The sequence below is a fragment of the Coccinella septempunctata genome, chromosome 3 (assembly GCF_907165205.1).
Source record: "Coccinella septempunctata chromosome 3, icCocSept1.1, whole genome shotgun sequence".
Lineage (NCBI taxonomy): Eukaryota > Metazoa > Arthropoda > Insecta > Coleoptera > Coccinellidae > Coccinella > Coccinella septempunctata.
In genome coordinates this window covers 33,064,417-33,084,582 of record NC_058191.1, presented here as the reverse complement: position 1 = coordinate 33,084,582, position 20,166 = coordinate 33,064,417, and the positions used below count along the sequence as shown (strand labels likewise).

Here is a 20,166-nt window from a genome sequence, read left to right as displayed (position 1 = left end):
AGTATAAGCGGTTTAAGGATACACTACATCAATCCCTAAAATCAGTTAATGCTAATCATAACTGGGAACAACTAGCGTTAGACAGGTCACAGTGGAGGTCTTTGGTCCACAGTTATAGTGGAGAATCGAGAAGGATACAGCGGCGGCCACATCTGGTTGGGGACTATCCATGCCCTGAGTGTGGAAGGATCTGCAGGTCACGGTTGGGTCTCTTTAGTCACAGGAGGGCACACAGTCGCAACTAGCACTAAGAAGTTACAAGTCTGTTCGAATTTTTTTTTTTTTTTCTTCTTCTTTTTGTAGATTCATTCCCGGTAACGGGATACAGCAATGAATGAAAAAAATGAATTTGGTGCACGAAGTAGTATTCATAAAACAAAAAACGAGTTACAGCAATTCGGTTGGCGATAAATTTGAATATTTTTCATTTGATTTCTATGTCATTTTCGCTGATAAAAACGAATTCAACTTGCAACCACCTTTATTAGCTCTGATATAATCTCCAACATGAAACTAATCATTTCATTCTCACATCTCTTAGACAGAGTTGCAATCAGCTAAAGATCTCCATTGTCCAAATCTCAAAGTTATTTCTTATTTTCCAATATCAAATTAATTGAAAACGGTACATTATACGAGAAAATATAAAGAATTCCTTGGTCATAATGAAGAAACTAGAAAATTCTGGTGGCATCTTGTGTTCGGAGAAGATTCATCACATCAATGAAAATGTTCTAAAGGTTATTCCATTCCATAAAAAAAATTTACAGATATAACTGAAAATTATACAGGCTGACAATTTGAGAATTTGCCAGTGCAATTATGTCACGACAAGGATGATTTCAGAGAAAATATGCCGGAACAGGTCAATTTCTATTCGTAGGAGGACATATTTTGAGGAGAATTGTAATCTGAAATCTCCTCAAACCTAGGTGTAGGAGCTATCACCCCTAAATTCTCAATAGGGAATAAGGGGTGAGCTATACCTCACTTAACCCTCCTCATGAATACTATGGTTTGCAAATTTTAATTCAGTCCTTTCTTTCTTTTTTACATGCAGAACACTACCATATTCGCAAAATATGGACAATAATTAATTTGATTTTCTGGATATAAATTATATCAGTTCCGCGAACCAAACACATTTTTCACCTGTTTCATATTATGACGATGAAATATGCAACATGCAATATGAACAGGCATGTCTTCTATGTTTGTTTATATTTAACCGAAATAATTGATTGAAATTACTATTCTAAAAACTTCCGCATATGTTATCGGGGTAAATTATTATTATTGTGAAAAAGCCATTCATTCTCATATTGATTATTATCAATATAAAAATGAATTTTGAACTGCAGTTCAAGATCGTTAAACCTACATGTGTGGGAGAAATGCTAACAGGCTATAATCTCCAGTTTAGTGGCTGCAATATATCGGATAATAATTCGAGAGTTTCCAATTCACAACTGGGGTTACTAATATTTTGAAAATCATCATAATTTATATTCCACCAAATATATTATTTATCACGTACCGAATGAAACCAAATTGAATCCTATTTAACTACATCAAGGCATGAATATTTCCACCCCCATGCTCTCATGAGAACCAACGACATGTTAATGGCAGCACGTGTTTTACCTACCTGCGTCAATTGAAATTGGAATAGCTGAGGTCATGAATTGATGCGGTAGAAGCTGAGGCCAGAGAGGGAAGAAGTGTCATATGAGGAAACAGATTTCCGGGAAAAGCAATCAGTTTCATTAACCTCTGGTCAATAGTGACAGAATTCAATTAGTGAAAGAATACTCTGATATTAACACCATTCCTCATCGATTAACTCACCAACTGGCAGTTGCAGACATTTATAAAGTAAAAATTTCACGAATGTGATACAGGTAGGTATACAAATGGGTTTTATTTATCTCATCGTTATGTACAGAATGATGACTAGCACATTCGAGGAATATTCTGGCCGATACAGGGTGTTCCATTGAAGGGATGTTTATTCTTCGATAACATCCTATACCTTACATCTTCATCTTCGTTTTTATCTTTATCTTGATCTTCATGAGATTTGAGACACGTTAAATAAACGATGAATAATATACAGGCCATATTACTCTATCCACCAATATGAAACATGAGGTAAACTTTGATTCGTAGAGGGACATTTCATACGGTTGGTTCCAATCAATTTGTGTTAACCCTGTGAGCCTGATGACAGCAACCACTCAAATGGGAAGGGGTGTTAAGTGACACCTTGTGCTGAACGTAATTTGAAGACCTTTTTTGTTAGTAGTTTCGAAAGAAAAATAGAAGAATAGTTGCAATATCAAGAGTTGCGATGAAATATGAAAATAAAGAAAACGTTTTACTACAAAAGAACAAAAGATTCTCAAAATGTTGTCCATTTTTTTGTAGACAAAAAACCTGATCTCAAATCCTGCCCTTGACTTTCTTGGTATGCTGTGCGTATTCTGACTTTCAATTCTTTCACATCTGTAGCTTAGCTGTGTGTTTATACACAACCGACGACAAGTATACCTATTTTTGCATTTTTTTCATTTTGCATGATGGAGCCAAGTTATTAAGGGTGGTACCTTTTCAAACTGCAACACTGTATAAAATATAGTGATAGTAGATTCAACCAGTATTATCAGCGTTACCATTGAACTGTGCATATATACTCAATGATGCCCCTTAAATTCTGAAATTAAACGTTTAATTTTAGTTTTATTTTATAATCAACTTCAAGTATGTTTATTCGTAAGATACCAAAGTAATTTTGAGATGAGAGAGAGTTGAATTTTCATTACGATTCTTTGCCAAGTGTGAAATTGTGAGTAGAACACGATATTATGGAACTAGAATTAAACGAATTTCCAAAGTATATCATGTCTTTTTCGATTTTGAATAACTAATGATCATATTACTTGAAAAATGCCATGCACTTATCTGTTAGTGGTATGAATCAAATGACAGTGCCTTCCAGACAGAAAAGAGATAAGGATATGTCAAATGAGCAATTCCTTATTTATTCTCACTCCAGAAAAATAATGGAAACAGAAAAGCAACAACATAAAATGCATTTTTATTAAGTACCCATCTATCAATGAAAAACTGCTGTTCGAATCATGTTGAATTCAAGATTTTGGTCTTAGGATAATCGTTAACGATAACTATACCAGAAGATTACATCCAATTGAGCAAATTCCACGGAAACGATGAAGAAATTTGATTTGAAAAAGGTCACATTCGTGATGAACCGAACATTTTATTCGAATGCCATAAAACATTACCCGACAAAATAGCAACAGTAAATATATTGACTTCAGACTGTGATTCGAAATGAGAAACATTCATTTTCTGACCAGAGGCACTGCTTCCCTAGCGAACAAACCGACAAAAGACTGGGACTGGGATGTTCATCTGAACGGAACTGACTTAGTATAGACGCAATATATTTCGAAGGGCCTTCTGAAGCTTTGGACGACGATTTACACAAAACAGGCGCTTGGTGTGAGTCCTTAAAATATGAACACTGCCGATGTTTCAGACGTGGGCCACCATAATCTCATTTGAATTTCAAATTTTCATGGTTCGGTCTTTTGCTCTTCTGTTGGATATCAAAGGGCTAAATTGCAGAGGAGTATGGATGAATTCATCACGATGTGGACCTTCGGTGTCATATTCGAACTTGAATTTATTTGCATTATACCCAGAGGAATGTCATTATTTATTTTATTCAATCAAAATCTTAATTTCATTTTTCTATGCTCCCTCTGAAATAGTATAGCGTTCATCAGAGAGGAGAAATGATAAAGTTATGAAATTTTTTCAATAATTATGTGCGTCTTACTATTGCACCGATTATTATGTTGTTTTTGTATATTATTCACATTGAAATTTTTGGATATAGATGAAACAACAAATATAGAAACCCCAGAAACATGAAGCAAAACCACTTCCAATTTTTATCAAGAATATCATCCTTCATATGTTCCTTTATATTTTTGCTCGAGCATTTTTTGTGCTTTATATAAAATCAACCTCCATAAAATGATTAAATCTATACTTTATCCATTACGATTTTTCGAATCTTTATGATGATATGGTTCTACTGCATGCCGCAAACTTACAACTGAAAGTAAGAGGGTAAATTGGAGTTATTTCATCGCTGAAATATGATTAGGATATCACTCAACTTCATTGGAGGCTCTTTAATCTTCCAAGCATCTCGTACACCAATTAGAAGCTCTCCAAGTCTAGATTTATTTTATCTTTAATGACTGGGGAAAGTTGGTAAAGCGAATTCTATAAATAGTTATCTACATGGAATATCTTCGTAACTACAATTCGACTTTTGACAATAGCCTGATGAATAGTTCAGTTTTGCCCTTGAAAGAAATGGGGGTATAAACTATGTAGTCTTGAGATAAGAGCTATAATTGTATTTATTTCTGATGAGGTCAAATTTCCAACGACTAATTTGAAATATGATTACAGATACTGCGAATTTTATTGTTACTCTGTCAATTAGATAAGCTGTGCCTCTTTGAATTGGAATGAATTTCGTATTCAAATTTCAAATATGAACAGGTTGACCCCTTAATCAACTGTCTTCACGTGATAGTTGCAATTTCTTTCTTTTTGAATCAGAAAGGATCACGTTTTTCAAGTCTCTGGATTAATCAAAAGTTATATTAACTTCATTCTCATTTATCACCATATTACGAGTGACAATACCAATAAACCTCCAAATTAATAGATTTGAGACTAGAGAGTCAAAGGTATTGCGTTAATAAACCGTTCCAAATCAAAATAGAATTGGAATAAGCTGACCTGTATCGGGTTTTATTCATTAGAATGGAACATACTGCATATTCCTTTCAAAAATGTTGATATTTTAAAGTAAAATTCCACTTTTTCATATCATTCTAGACCAGAAGAATAGAATTATGCAACCGAATTTTGAGATTGGTGATGAGAGTTTTATACAAAACGGGCTAACTAACCAGAGGCAACAAAAATTAATATCAATACATTATGAGGTACCTCTACACCAGTCAGTATCCAATTTTCTTCTGACGTATTTGTGAAACGTTCATATCAACCCCTGAAGGAATGCGAAAATAATATTGGAATTGTTTTGGGAAACTTCAGAATCACGGCTTGTTGATATCTGATATTCACCACAGGATGTCAATTTTTTTTTCATCGAGGAATTCTCGCAAAATAAGTGGGATTCTCCAAAGTTCCCGATATATGAAAACATTACCTGGATGCTGAAGCGGTTAGATAATTAATATTTGGAGTTTAGTGCAAATTGAACACGATGAGTGAGTAGAACTAGGATGAACTGCGAAGTACAAACAAACAATGGCAATTAATTCTTGGACTTGCATTTACATGTTTCAATCCGTATGTGAATCATTTCCTGCTAGAACAGTAGGAGTTCCTTCAAACTATTTCATTCCATTTTGACGTTTAGACGACATCATTCAACCCATAGCAACAGGGTAAGTTGACCTTTATCTATTCAGTGAAATAAAATATTTTAAATAAAAAGTGAAATAAAATATTTTAAATAAAAAGTGAAATAATTTAACATGAATATGAACGGATAAACGCCATCTTCCTTTTGTTGGTATGGTGCTATGGATTGAAAAATGCCCTAACAATAATCAATCGGAGCGGCACCTTTCAAGTACATTCTTGTACTTGAAATGTCAGTTGTTTCATCTGTTTTCCTAAGTTTCATAATTTCGAATTTGATGCTCTCTGCAATTTATTACTCGAACTGTGAATTTGACTAAAATAACTATCTCTGGAAAATGTCATCATTTGAATCCTAATTAAAATTGAAAAAAAATTTGTATATAACACGCAAGTTATAAATGTTTATTCATTAGTAAAAATACAATTTTTTTCTCACGAATTAACATTAATTCAACTCACTTGTTGTATAAATAACTATTTTATCAATAACTAACTTAAAAGCGTCGTTCATATGGTATGAAGTAGGTAATAATCTGAATATGAATTTATTGACAAATAGAAACTGAAATAAGAAAAACATGTAGGATACGGTTTTTTAATGGATAACAAGAAATAAACCATTTTGTAGGAAACTAACGAGAAGTATCCGCCTGACTTCAATTCAAATGCAGATTTCTATTTCCTACGAGACCCAAAACGAGAATGGTATGGGAGCAATTTGAGAGAGGAACATACAATTCTGGTTATCAGAATCCTTAATCCCAAATGTGCATAGAAAATTCCCTTATTTCAACGGAAATTCTATTCTTTTCTTTAGTCTGCCAGCGTGGTTTTGCCAAGAAATTATTCTTCTTCAATTGGCCATTATTTGTAATTATTCATTTAGTTCTCAAGTTCTCATTCATTATGCTGAACGTAATACCTTATTATGATGATTATGATCATATTGGTTTCTCGTAAAAATTATAAAGGTTGAGTGTTCAAGCCATATGTACATATATTGCAACATGATCATCTGAGATAATAATAAATCTGAGTTCACCCATCTCGGCGCAACCGTTCGGTCATGAGGAATTTTTAACTGACCCCATCTTTTTGGGAATGTTACGAAGGTCAACTTGCGAGTAGTTTTTCTTCCAGGAAAATCATCGTAGATCTAAATGTGATACATATTCGGAAAGAGCAACTCTTCTAGACATAAATCTGAGAACTTCATCCATTTCGGCGCAACCGTTCGGTCTTGAGGAAGTTTTAACTGAACCCAACTTTTTGGGAATTTTTCGAAGGTCAACTTGCGAGTAGTTTTTCTTCCAGGATAATCATCGCAGATCTAAATATGAAACATATTCTGATAGAGCAATTCTTCTAATAGTAAATCTGAGAAGTTCATCAATCTCGGCGCCACCGTTCGATCTTGACGAATTCCCAAGAGAAATTTGCAATTTTTGAAAAATGCCCTTTCCGAGATAAGAATCTGAACGAAGGGAGATAGGCTATCGAAACTGCACGCTATAGATTCAGCGTGTTCGAAAACCTATATTTTCATACCAAAATTTGAAATATCTGGCCCAGTTTAGAAGAAAATAATTTTTTTTTCCAATTCTCATTTTCGAGCTGACCTCGACGAGCTCTCTAGTGTGCAATTCTCTATTGAATCATCAACTGTTTTCTAGAATTTCAAAAACAATTTCTATGCACTCTATATCCTAAGACCGTAATATAACATCCTGATTTTCAGACAGAGTAACACATATGTCATTTTAGGGGGGGTCTAACCCCTTGCTCATTTTTGACCCAAAAAATCGAGATTTTCGAAATCGAGTGTTTGTGCCAGGATGGAAGCCTAGACAACGCTGATTATAGAACCTGTAATCCCAATTGGATCAGAGGAATATAACAGGAGATATTGCAGATTGAAATTTGCAATTTTTGAAAAATGCCATTTTCAGATGAAATTCCAAACGAAAAGAGATAGGCTTTTGAAATTGCTCGCAATAGATTCAGCATATTCGAAAACCTATATTTCCATACCAAAATTTCAAATATCTGGCCAATTGTCCCCAAATTTGCGGCCCTCCTGAAATCTGCCTCCCTAGGCTTCAGACTACTCAGCCTCTATGGTAAATCCGCCACTGTCTGAGCTAAACCATCTATATGGTACACACAAGCAAATAAAATGAATATTTGAAAGCATTATGGTCATGTGGAAAGAATCTGTTATCGTTACAATATTTTTCAAGGGTTGTAGCTCCCTCAATTATGGGTTTACGACTAACGTTTACGAAACCAAAATAACTTATATTTTTGGTGTTCTATTATTCCTAGAATAAATATTGCTCTTCATATCCGATATGTATTGTAGATGAGTTCAGTGTTCCTCAATCTGAGAAAGAGTATATTTGCAATCACACAGCTTCCCACCACTGGACACACTTGGACAGTTTCATTTGTAATCGTCGAGCCTTATCTTGCGGTTTGACGACCTGGTCATAAAAAAAGATTGTCTGATACGAATTAAGTCTCGAACATAAAGTTGGTCCGGCAGAAAAACTTATTCGCAACCGGCAGGAACGCTAGTGCTTTACTCGAACAGGGAAATTTAATATTTATTTCCCACGTACAAGTTTTACTTTCCCTCCTGTTTATTACGGTACGCAACTGCCAATTTTCTGATTTTGTGTTAAGCTAATTACTCACGTCAAGGATTTTCTATGTATTTCAATCTGTCTCAAAACAGATATTTTATTTTTTAGATGTTTCGATTGCATTGGCACTCTTCAATTTTAATTGAGATAACCGAGAATAAACGGCCATTTTCATTAGCTCTTCTGCTGGGAGCATTCTGTACAAGTTTTTACATGATGTATCAAAAGAAGGGGTTTCCATTTTAATTTTCTGTTTTGGGGTTACCAGATCACAGTGATTTGATAAGGGTGACCTAAAAGTGCCCTTATTGTTTCGCACTATACTTTTAAAATATTTCAAATAATGTGTGTTATGCGTGTATTATACCGTTCTTATGATTAGAACCTACCTATTATACGCTATGAGGATTAACCTGATATATTTTCCAGATTATTCAAATTCGATAGGCTGCATTGATCAATTCAATTACACTGTCGGTATTTCTCAAATTTGGTATGCATGCGTAGGTTTACGGTAATTGACATCTATCGAAAACAATTTCCTGTGATTAATATAATTTGTCCTGTAGGTACGAGCACATATACTAGATCTCTCTCATTTAATTCAGCATACATGGTAATTGTAATTGTAAAAAACTTCAAAGGCTGTTTCCTTGTCATATGGTGTACCTATTTCATATAAGCAAAGCAGTGTTCAATTGATATCAATGACCATTTTCACAAAAAATCTGTAAATCATAAGAGACACCTAAGCCCCTTTAAATGACCCCTAACTATTTCCTTTTCACCAATTCTTAGGAGAAATGCGATCGAATACTTAAGTAGGGATAACTGTTTTTGACTCATATGAGGTATCCAGAAAGATTTTTCTGAAAAAGAAATGAGTATTATTTCTACAACGAGTATGTTATTGATTCAGTTTTTACTTGGTGTAAATCAATGATCTACACGTAAAATACGAATTTCTAATAACTTCTTCAGAATTTTCATGTCATTTTAATCATTCTAGACCGAAATTGGAGGGGTAACCCCTCATCTAAACAAGATACAGATACATCAGAAATTTAATCAAAAACGTAGCTTATCTCAAATCCAATTCATTGAGGCAGAATCAAAATTAGGAAAAATCACAAAACTAGTGAATAAGGGAGAGTTAGTTTTTCATCTATTTACCCTGAATATGTTACGAGAAATCCTTCCTCGCTTGATGCTGAATCTGTCGAGCGGAAAAGAAGACTAGCTGCCATACAACTTTTCATTGACCTATTTTTTTTTTCAGCTTGTTCCGTATCGGTTGGAGCTTGGACGCTGGTAGCCATATCTGTTGAGAGGTATTACGCCATTTGTCATCCGCTTCGATCACTAAGATGGCAAACTTCGAGCCATGCCTATAAGCTAATTGCTGCAATCTGGATTGGGAGCCTCATTTGCATGTCACCTATAGCTTTACTCAGTCAGCTGAAGCCCACAAAACAGGGTGAGCATTACTTACTATATTGCACCACCGAGGGTCATTCGATGATGTAGAATGACCCTCGACCTTACCATTATAATATGTCTAGCTCTCTCATGTCTAAGATCCAGAAACCTCTTATGTTTGGCGACAGAGAATTCAATACGAAATTGCTACTAAATATAGCCGAATGCAGAACTGTCGACAGCATGTTTTACCATTAATAATTGGCAATTACTTCCCTGTAGGAGGCATTGAAGTAGAATTAATCTCCACAATTGTGGTAATCCTCCCGAATACAAGGTTTTTTTACAATATATTTAGGAGTGGATAGGTCCGCTAGGAATAGAATATAATAGGAGGTTGTTTTGCACTATGTCATAAAACAGGAGGGTTGTCTGATACAAATTAACTCATGAACATAAAGTTAGGACATCAAAAAAACTTGTTTCCAACTAGCAAGTAATACATTTTAGCTTTCCTCCATCATGGCGAATTAATATTTAGAAACTCACGTACATACTGAACTTTTTTTATTTCTATATAGGCTACAACTACTGCAAACTTCACCATACACCATTCTCATTTCACAAGTTTCAAAATTGTGTTTCGATTAGATGAACCATCAAATTCATTCTAAGCCAAACAGGCCAAACTATGCAATAATCAACAGACAAATGTATATATATAACTTCCAAAAGTGATATTAAATGGAGACCTATAATTTTGTTTTTTTTTTCAATATATTAGTTTAGGTTAGACCAATACTTCTGTGTTCCTCTTTTTAACTCATTATATAGAGGCGTTCGATTCTTCAAATTGAGATGAATATTTTGAATTTCAAATCGATACTTTCAGTAAAAGTAGTGTTTCCATGATAAATTCGAAATCATCTCTCAAAAAATGTTAAATGAATGAATTCGAAGCAAATAACCGAATCACACATAGTATTCAAATTGAAATGCATATTGTGAATTTTGGATCAATTTAACTTTCAATACAAGTGGAAATATCAACATCTGAAATACAATGAAATGAAAACAAGAATTGTTTGAAAAAAATACTTCTGAAGAATTAGAAAGATATCGACAAAAACTTTGTGAATAAGGAAGCTTCAATTATTTGGAAGATTGCAATTTTTGCATTAGGGAAGCTTAAAATAGTACCCTTATTATCATTAGTGATGAGGTAACACCACCAATTTTTTTTTTGACTTCTCGCTTTCATAGAATGGCTGAATTAAATTTCTGCGAATTTTCTGATTTCTTGAGAAAATTAGAAATTAAATTGTTTTTCAGGTGACATCTTTAGCCGCTAAAAAAATTATATGAAAGATCCACTATTTTTTGACAAGGAACTTCCCTGTAAATTTTTTGGGACTATGTCTATATTTTTCAATAAAAATAATTGAATAAAGTTTCAATAGTTTAATTGGCCAAACTGAATTTTCCTTGCAGATGTACTGTTATATACGGAAAAATATAGAGCTCGATAAAGAAATTCTTATTATAAACATAAATTGAAGAAGTTTCCTTATTCGACCCTCCAATCTGAGCGGTTTTGATAAGAACAAATCAATGCAGCCAACCTGGCCGGTAGAAGCACTCGTCGACTAAGAGATAACATTTTATGGCAGCTAAAATATTTCAATTCCGAATTCCCCGCCGAATATAATTTCGGGATCTGTAGATAGTTTAGTATAATATTTCAGGCCTTGAGTTGAGAGCGCTCTCCCAATTCTTGTGTCAACCCGCAATTTGGGTCTGAACTGAACGCACCACCTCATTCTGCAAAACTCCGCAACCTTTCTTTTTGTAGGTAATCACAAATGCCGAGAAAGCTGGTATTCCAAGAGGCAGGAAAGAGCGTACAATATTTTCCTCGACGTTATTCTTCTCCTCATTCCATTACTTGTGATGCTGACGACGTATTCTCTGATTGCCAGAACTTTGTATAAGGGAATGAAATCGGAGAGGGCACTACGAGACAGTTACGGTACGTAAAAAAATATTTCATGACCATTACTTGAATCCTATCTACCAATTCGTATTAAGCGTCATCAATTCGTTTTCAAAATTGGTGATTTCCATTTCGAGTTCGACAACCTGCTGATTTCACTGTGGGTTTCTTTCACCTTGATTTTCTTCTTCGTTAGGGATGGAATCGATAAAAACTGTGAGCAATAATGAAAGGATCACGCCTAAACAGTGAGGCAATGAATACAATAATAAGAATCAATTCAGATGCATACCACCCGCTGATATGAATATCATGAAGTGTTACTATCTGAATTGAACTAGTTACTGGATAGTACATAGTACTCAGTAGCGCTGTGTTGCTGGAGACTACTCAGTAGCGCTTGCCAGTATTGAATAAGAGTCCATCAATTCCAAACGTTCTCCATCGGAGAAGAAGCTATGTTGCTCTGACGAGGTCAAATGAGATCGAAACCATGGTCAGTACCTGCTTTTCTTCGATGGAGCGTACTCCATTTGGGGTCCTGACGAAGGCAAATTGGCTAGTTCAATTCAGGTCGTAACACTTGTTGATATTCACATCAGCAGGTGATACAATGCACACAAGGTGAAGGATGGAATTCATATTATTTGAGGATTCTCATGATTGTTGTGCATGAAACACCAGATACATCGGACAATTTCCTAGTACTAAAGGTCGGATCTATTGGTACATGACCTAAGACAGACGTCCCTCGCTTCGCCATCATACACTCTCTTTTTGTTTCCGACCACACCAGTAGCGTCAAATTTTGTGACCAATTTTAATATCCCAGTTGTAGTCGAAATATTTCCATTCTGACAATTTCAGTAATCTTCTCGGTTTTTTAAACAGAAGTTTCAACACGAATTGAGAATAAAATAATTAGAATGACTGTGCCTATTTATTTGTTCGGGACTCTTTAATGAGGAGCTACAAAGAATTATACAAAGCCCCTGCGATGTTATATCCCTTTATAATATTTATTTAATTTTTTATTTCTTATTTGTTATTGTTATTTATTTCTTATTTATTTTTCAATAAAAACCATTTCTATGAAATTTTGAAATATTTCACTGTAATCGTAATTGAGTGTGAAATCTGGAAAAATAATATATTGAAAAATATATCACAAATATCAAGAAACAGAATTTTTATCTGCAGGAATTGGGATCATCGAATTTCTTACTACACCTTATGATAATGGAGCAGATTTCCCTAGTGTTTGACATGCCTACGGAATCATGATTCCATATTTAGTGCCATATTTTCTCTTGAAACAATAATAATAATATTTTTTTTCTCAATTGGTGCCATAGTTAACAGCTTTCGATTCCACTGTTTCTCATAAATCATATCCTTTTCATTTGTTTTCAAAACATATGGAAATTTTTGTGGGACAATAAGGGAAAAGCAGTGTTCACAGATAACGTAATTGGTACTATGGATAGTTGAAGGATATTAAATTGAAGGTTTTGGTATAGGACCACATCTCTTCGAAATATGCTTGCTTATAAATTGCACATTACTGTAAATCATTGCATCATTAAGAAAACGTGTACCTAGTGATAAAAATCCCACCTTTGTGAAAGCCATGTATTTCAGTTATCTCTTTCAATTCTGTTTTTTGAGTTAAATCAGTGAGCTCATTCACCAATAGATAGTTATGGAAAAAATGAATGAACGAAAGAAATTTTGATGATATTTGAAATCTGATCGAATATATATCCATTATTGCAGTGAATGGTGATATGGAAGTTTTCATACAACAAAAGACGGCGAAAACTACCACAATAAGCCGTCGAAACTCAAGTGTCCAATCAAGTTTTCGACAATTTCCCCAGAACTCAACTTCATCGACCAGGAACACGAAAACATTTTTGAGACACCTCACCTTGAGAAGAACAAATGCCGATCGCAGTCTCCACAACAAGAAGCGGGTCATCAAGATGCTTTTTGCTGTCGTTTTAGAGTTTTTCATATGCTGGACACCCCTGTACATAATAAATACAGTGGCTCTCTTCGATCCGTTCATTATATACAATGGCTTAGGCTACACAGCAATAAGTTTCTTTCAGCTATTGGCCTATACGTCTAGTTGCTGTAATCCTATAACTTACTGCTTCATGAACAGAGCTTTCAGAAAAACTTTCGTCAATATTTTCGGATGTTTAGGGAAGTACAATAATGATTTGGCTGGGAGTGACATCAATATGGTCACGAAATGGGTTCACAAGTTTCCTGAACCTAATACCTAGGTGTTGGCTGTGTAAAATTTGGATGTTTGAAGAATATGAACATTTAAATTTTTCCTTGTGTGATAAAATTGGTGATTATGGATTGGAATACAAAGGGAGGAGTGCTCATACAAAGTCTCGTAAGCTTATAAGGCCCATAATGAAATACATTCAGTGTATTTGCTATTGAATAAGAATTGTAATTTTTGATTACTCATTCATATTTTGAAAGGTATGAATATGTTGAAAAATTCGGTCCGAAATGACTAAACCTATAAACCTACATTTGTCTGTTGAAAAACATGGTCTTAAATAAACACAACCGTTGGAAATAAAAGAGGCAAAACTACAACTTTCACCAAAGATTTCGAAATATTGCAACTATAACTATTCAGTCTCAAAATTGAAATACAAACAAATTTATAAGGAATCCTCGAATCGGAAATTATCCATAATCACCTGATTATGGTCACAACATTTTCAGCAATGCGATATACAAAAATTAGTCGTGATCTCATGCATTGCAAATGTCCAAAATGTAAACTAGGCAAATTTTAGGGATGGGGGATTGTATGGAAAATATTTCAGTAACATCTTCCTTTTGTGGATCATAATATATCAATCGACTTTCCGTCGGTAAACAATTGGTGGAATAAGTAAGAATTTCTTAATTTATTTCCATTTTTTCCATGTCTAAATAGATGTTTCTCTGTGATACCTGTGATTATAACTCCAAAAATGATATGTAAGATGTGTTTGAAATGTGTAAATACAGGCATTTTCCTAAGAATAAAACCTTCTATCTTTTTCATTGTAGCCTAACTGTTGATAAAAAATAACATAAATATTTCATGTGAATAACTCAAATATTTTTTTCAAAAGTTTTTTGAATGGTTGGTTGTTTTTATGCAAAAACCAATGAACTCTTGAATGATAATCACCTTCGAAATGGATAACTATCACTAGTCTTCAGTTCTAAATATGTTATTATTTTTATATGAAATCTTTTTCATAATTTTGATACTAATTATTCTTACTTGAATTATTATTTGAACTAGTGACCTGATTGATTGATTAAAATATTGTATTATTGGAAATTATTTTATTTTTATCTTAGATCAAGTATGACAGTTTTTTCAACAAGGACAATATAGAATATTTGTAACTTTATCATCAATTTTGTAAATCAGAATTACATAAATGTTGCCGATAATGATGAATAAATGTGTTTCGATCAACAAATATTTGTTTCTATACATGTACCTGTATGTTAATTTCTATTTGAGATAAAGGATATTTTAGTCCAACATTGAAATGTTGAAAAAAATAACGACATGATTAGGTATCTGGATAGATAAGTACCTAAAATTACTATTTTGGACTGGTAAACTTAGTTTAATTAATCGATGGGTGAGACAGTGTATGAAGAAATTATTAACGAAAAAGACCTTAACTCTGATTACTTTAATTGAAAAATTAATAAAAATCTCTAGTCAAAACTGACATATGACGGTATAAAACACTTTCATTTATGGATTCAATCAGGTATGAAAAAAGAATATAACTTCCAGTCGATGCATACAAAGTTAAGCGATTATCAGGTATACAAAATTATATACCAGAAAAGAAAAAGAAACAGTGTGTAAGTATCCAGATTGCTCAGCTCAAGCTATAAACATTCAAACGCGGTATACATATAAAATAAGCATTAGTGTCAAAAAACTTTTTTTGATGATAATTATACCTGTATGACTTGTAATTTTATTCTAAACATTTCCAAAATAATTTCATCTGAATATGGTGCTTTTTTCTTACTCCATATCTGCATATAAAATGTAATAAAATAGATTAAAAAAAATTAGGTTTATGTTATTTTATATGTAATATTTAATATATTTTCACTCCTTTTCCTCTGATAATTTTCTAGCTGAAAAGGCACAATAATTTTGGGAGCAATATAAATCGTTAAATTTTGTGGTATCATTTAACACTGGTCTATTATCTTATCATCTGAAACGTCATAAATTTATTTTCATTAGAAAAACAGAGAAGAGAATTGAAAGCTTTCACTAAAAATTTATTCTCATAATACTCAATAGCATACTTTCTTACCTCTGACAATCCTAAGTGCAACCATCCATATATCCTTAACTGAATAGATTATATATAGGCAGAAATATTCACCTATATAAAAAAAAAATTAGGCAATTCATCTGCTGTGTCAAATCTGAAATCTTGGGAATATCGTCAAATGATTAGAAAACCATACTCAACAAATATTTATTATATTCAACATACTTTGGCAAAGAAACATTCATCTGTGTTTTCATCGGGTTTTTGAGTTAGTATTAAAATATATGAACATTATTTGGACTATCTTACCTACAGTAAGTAAAATATAATCACGCTCACAGTTTATATAATTCCGTTTTCATCATTCAGAGATGAATACAAATAAAAGCATCACAATTGAAATTTAGATCATTATTTCAGTTCATGAAGATGTTTGATTTGATCAGGTACAAAGAGAAAAGTGACGTGTAGTTTATATTATGATCAGAAAAATATCGAATAAACAGGAAATTCATATTTTTCTATCGATGTAACAAATCTGAGGTACATGATGACCAGTAGACTACATCCATTTTATACTTTGTGATTCACGAGAAGCAAATATTAAGAGATGCGAACGAAGTTGTATGTTGTATGATCAACATGAAAAGATTCTTTGATAGTGTCTCATCTGATGTTTTGGTGTTTTTCATTTGATTCTCCGCTCATCTCCGATAGAAATATTTAACTCAAACCGAATAATATATTGAATGTCAGTATGCAGAATTCAAAAATGTTTACTTACACTGTTCTCCAAAACCTTGGAAAACATTTCCAAATCTACGTATTTTTTGAATTCATAATTTTCATCGATTATTCATATTTTGTTTTAGGAAGAACACCTTGATATCACATTTTTTTCTGAAAAAAGATTTTCATCTGCAAGACTACCTAATATACGAAGGAAATATCTTCCAAATTCGAAGAAGAAGATATGGATAGCATATTTTTCTTGCTCAAAATTTGTTGATGCAGTTTTTATTGTGTATTCATCCTGCTTATAATTAACATCGAACAATTATACAGTAGTTAATGTACAGAAGGTTCAAGTGACCAATTGAGATCTCACAACATAAATCGAATCACAGCCGTCTATATCTTATAGAGTTGAGATCCGAGAGAATAGCGACAACTCGAATATCCATTCTTAAATATTCTGGGGATCAATTTATCGATCTGAATTTATTTATTGAAGTTTAAAGTTTAATAATTGTTTCAGGACTAGCATTTATCAGGCAGTATGCATGCATGGATTCATTAAACTAAGATTCATTTCTCAAAGCAACTTTATCTTATAGGAATTTTTTTAATCTAAGTTTAATGAAACAGTACATACACTCATGAGTAAATCATACATACATTAGTATATAAGGTTGGGTATAAGTTCGAAAAGAAATTAATATTTTTGCAAGAAATAACAACGCTGAAACCCGTGAATTGATTTTTAATTTTCTGGCAAAAAAATTTAGTATTTTTCCCCATCTAACTTTTTCAAATGAAAAGATATACCAAGTGTGGGCTACTTGGAAAGCTCATTTTTAAACTTTTTCGCTCAATTTCTTTGTTATTGGGTGAAACACAAAAGTCTCTTAAAAAAATTAATAGAGACCAACCAATAACTTAAAATATGGACATGTACTGAAACACATTATTTAACTTAACCGATTGTACCTATTTTTGGCATTAAAAGTAAATAATTTCGAAAATGCATTAATTTAATTATTGTAGATCCAAAATCTGAAAGTTTTGTATATTGTCGCATATGGGAGATTGCATGATTGTACCTGGTATAGTATGTTTAAAGACAACTTCTTTGTTTGTGACACTAAATGTATCACTAAACCGATTCCTTAACACTTATATCCTGAAATTCTGCTATATGCGCATCGAGTTTGAGAAATACCTTTGTATAGAATAGACGGCTGTGAGCAAACACTAAGAAAGTGCCACAAGTAGGTACCTTTCAATGCTGGGAGGAATAACTTCTTGTTCAATCGTACCAATTCGAAATTCTCTCCATACATATGGCTAAAATGAGATGTAATACTTTTCCTGCACACTCCTTGAAATGAGTCATGCTTTCAAGTTCATCATTTTCTAATCCGTCAAGTCTGTCGAATTGTTTTCCTCTATATATATATAGGTACACAAATTTTCAGTTCGAAGAATCAGTTTTCACTTCGGATGTGAATTGAACAGACCTGTTATCACCCCAGTACGACTGAGTTTTATAAACTATTCAACTGCAGAAATATCTCATATATAGCAAAGCTTATCACAAGTAACAACTCTTTAATATATATCTCTGAAATATTCTGATGCATGTAATCAGAGAAAGGTTAACACTTTCTTACAACACATTGTATAATTGGGATGGCCATTTATAGAATCTTTCCTGCAGTAACTAGACAATCATTCACTTAATTCTTTTAAGTAGTCTTAACACCTTTACAGGATGTTAGTGAATAAGTGCGACAAACTTCCAGGGGTAATTCTGCATGAAAAAAATAATGACACTTCACTATACAGCGTCTTTGAGACAGAGGAAACTTTTTCCCTTCAAAATTTTTTCCAGTTCAGATCGATTGAATATGTGGTTTGTTGAAAATCCATAAAAAGATACATCATCGAGCATTAACCTTATATGAATACTCAAAGGGTATATCTCACAAACAATTTTATCGAATGGAATTATTTTCGGAATATAAATTTTCATTGAAAGAATGATTCTTCTGAGAATACAAAATTCCACCCACATCTTCTAGTTGCATCTTTATGACCATTACATATCATAAAGATACCAGAATCATATATCAAAGAATCCAACTCTACTGATAAAATATTATATACAAGTTATAAATTCACCCTGTATAACTGCAAATAAAATTTGATGGATCTTTAAAAATTTGAAGAAGTTTTTTTTCATGCAACATATTATCACGCCTATTTTTCATCATTAACCGTTTTCAAAAAAGTTTCCCAAAAAACATCCTAATTCCCTGACAATTTCTAATCAATAGCTTCACAATTCAGTACTTTTTTCTGAGGAATTGAGTGAATTAAAAGCAACTGAATGGCCATTCCAATCACCAACAAAAATCAATATTTCCATCGATAACGTAAACTTGGAGTATTTTGCAATATGAATATTGATGGCGTGGATAAATTGGAAAGAAAAAACAGTCACGATCATCGTATTATAAAATGCAATCTATCCATAGAACCTTGAACAACTCGAGCATCAGAAACATACATGCTGACGGATTGTCGCAATAAAAAATGAGAAATATGAAAATATTGTTCCCAAGTACCTAACATCTTATTGTTTTTTCAATACCATATGCTGATCTTACAACATCCGTACATTTGCATTCAGCTAGTGGATTCTTTCATGTCGACAACAGATTGTCCTCCAATCACGTAGTTCCTCCAAGTGGGCTGACCACTCAGTTAGAATCGTTCAGATGTTGTAATCGAAAGATTCCCATTCTGAAAATCTCGAGTCTTGCTTCTGGAGTTTCTGTGTGCACTCTTGGAGATACGAATCCTGAATTCGGTACATGCCCGAATTGGCTTGGAACATCAGAGTTTCTAGGATGCGTTCATTCTTTATGGCTTTCGAGGGTAGAACAACCTGTAGAATAGAGAAATATCTTAGTTGATATTCGGAGGCACACTAAAAAAAAAAAAAAATCCTGGTTCTCCAAAAATACCGAGAGTAACTATCAACTTCGACATATGCATAAGACATTACCACATGGAATTTCAAGCTTATTCGTTTCTATCCAAGATGATTTAGAAGATGGTCATCCGTACCTACTTGCTCTTTAACATTAAATCATGAAACTTGCTTTATTACGATTCGACTTTCCTACTTCTAATTACCGAAAGAAGGTTCTTCTTCTACTTGCTAGTGGCCCATTGTTCGTCCTCCCATAGTTGTAGAGACTCAAACCCCGAGACACTCTGACAAAAATGCCACAAGTCGACAGAGAGGAGTCTCTCTCATCATAGGAATAGTGGGTGTTTCCTAGATGTGTCATCCTCCGCTCTTTAAGGTCGCTACAGATTAACAGAATATGTTCACAGTTTCATCAGTGTTCCAGCACCAGCGGCACAGTGAACAACCACTCAATCCCATTTGTTTTAAATGTTTATGAAACAGGTGACCAGACACCAGACTTGTGTTTCCTCCCTAGGGCCAGAAGTTTTTTGACCT

At 33.4% G+C, this 20,166-nt stretch overlaps 2 protein-coding genes across 3 annotated transcripts in view; one reads left to right on the top strand and one right to left on the bottom strand.

Moving 5' to 3' along the window:
* The window catches only part of LOC123310173 (cholecystokinin receptor-like), an 84,558-nt gene extending 69,928 nt beyond the window's left edge, over window positions 1-14,630 (top strand). For both annotated transcript variants that reach the window (XM_044893586.1, XM_044893587.1), the window contains exons 3-5: window positions 9,430-9,627; window positions 11,422-11,598; window positions 13,339-14,630. In XM_044893586.1, the coding sequence (XP_044749521.1) occupies window positions 9,430-9,627; window positions 11,422-11,598; window positions 13,339-13,856 (893 nt within the window). In that variant the 3' untranslated portion in view covers window positions 13,857-14,630. The remainder of the gene's footprint in view (window positions 1-9,429; window positions 9,628-11,421; window positions 11,599-13,338) is intronic.
* A 4,345-nt stretch (window positions 14,631-18,975) lies between these two features.
* The window catches only part of LOC123310202, a 66,785-nt gene continuing 65,594 nt past the window's right edge, over window positions 18,976-20,166 (bottom strand). Inside the window, exon 17 of the mRNA XM_044893637.1 lies at window positions 18,976-19,581. Within this exon, the coding sequence (XP_044749572.1) occupies window positions 19,408-19,581 (174 nt within the window). The 3' untranslated portion in view covers window positions 18,976-19,407. The remainder of the gene's footprint in view (window positions 19,582-20,166) is intronic.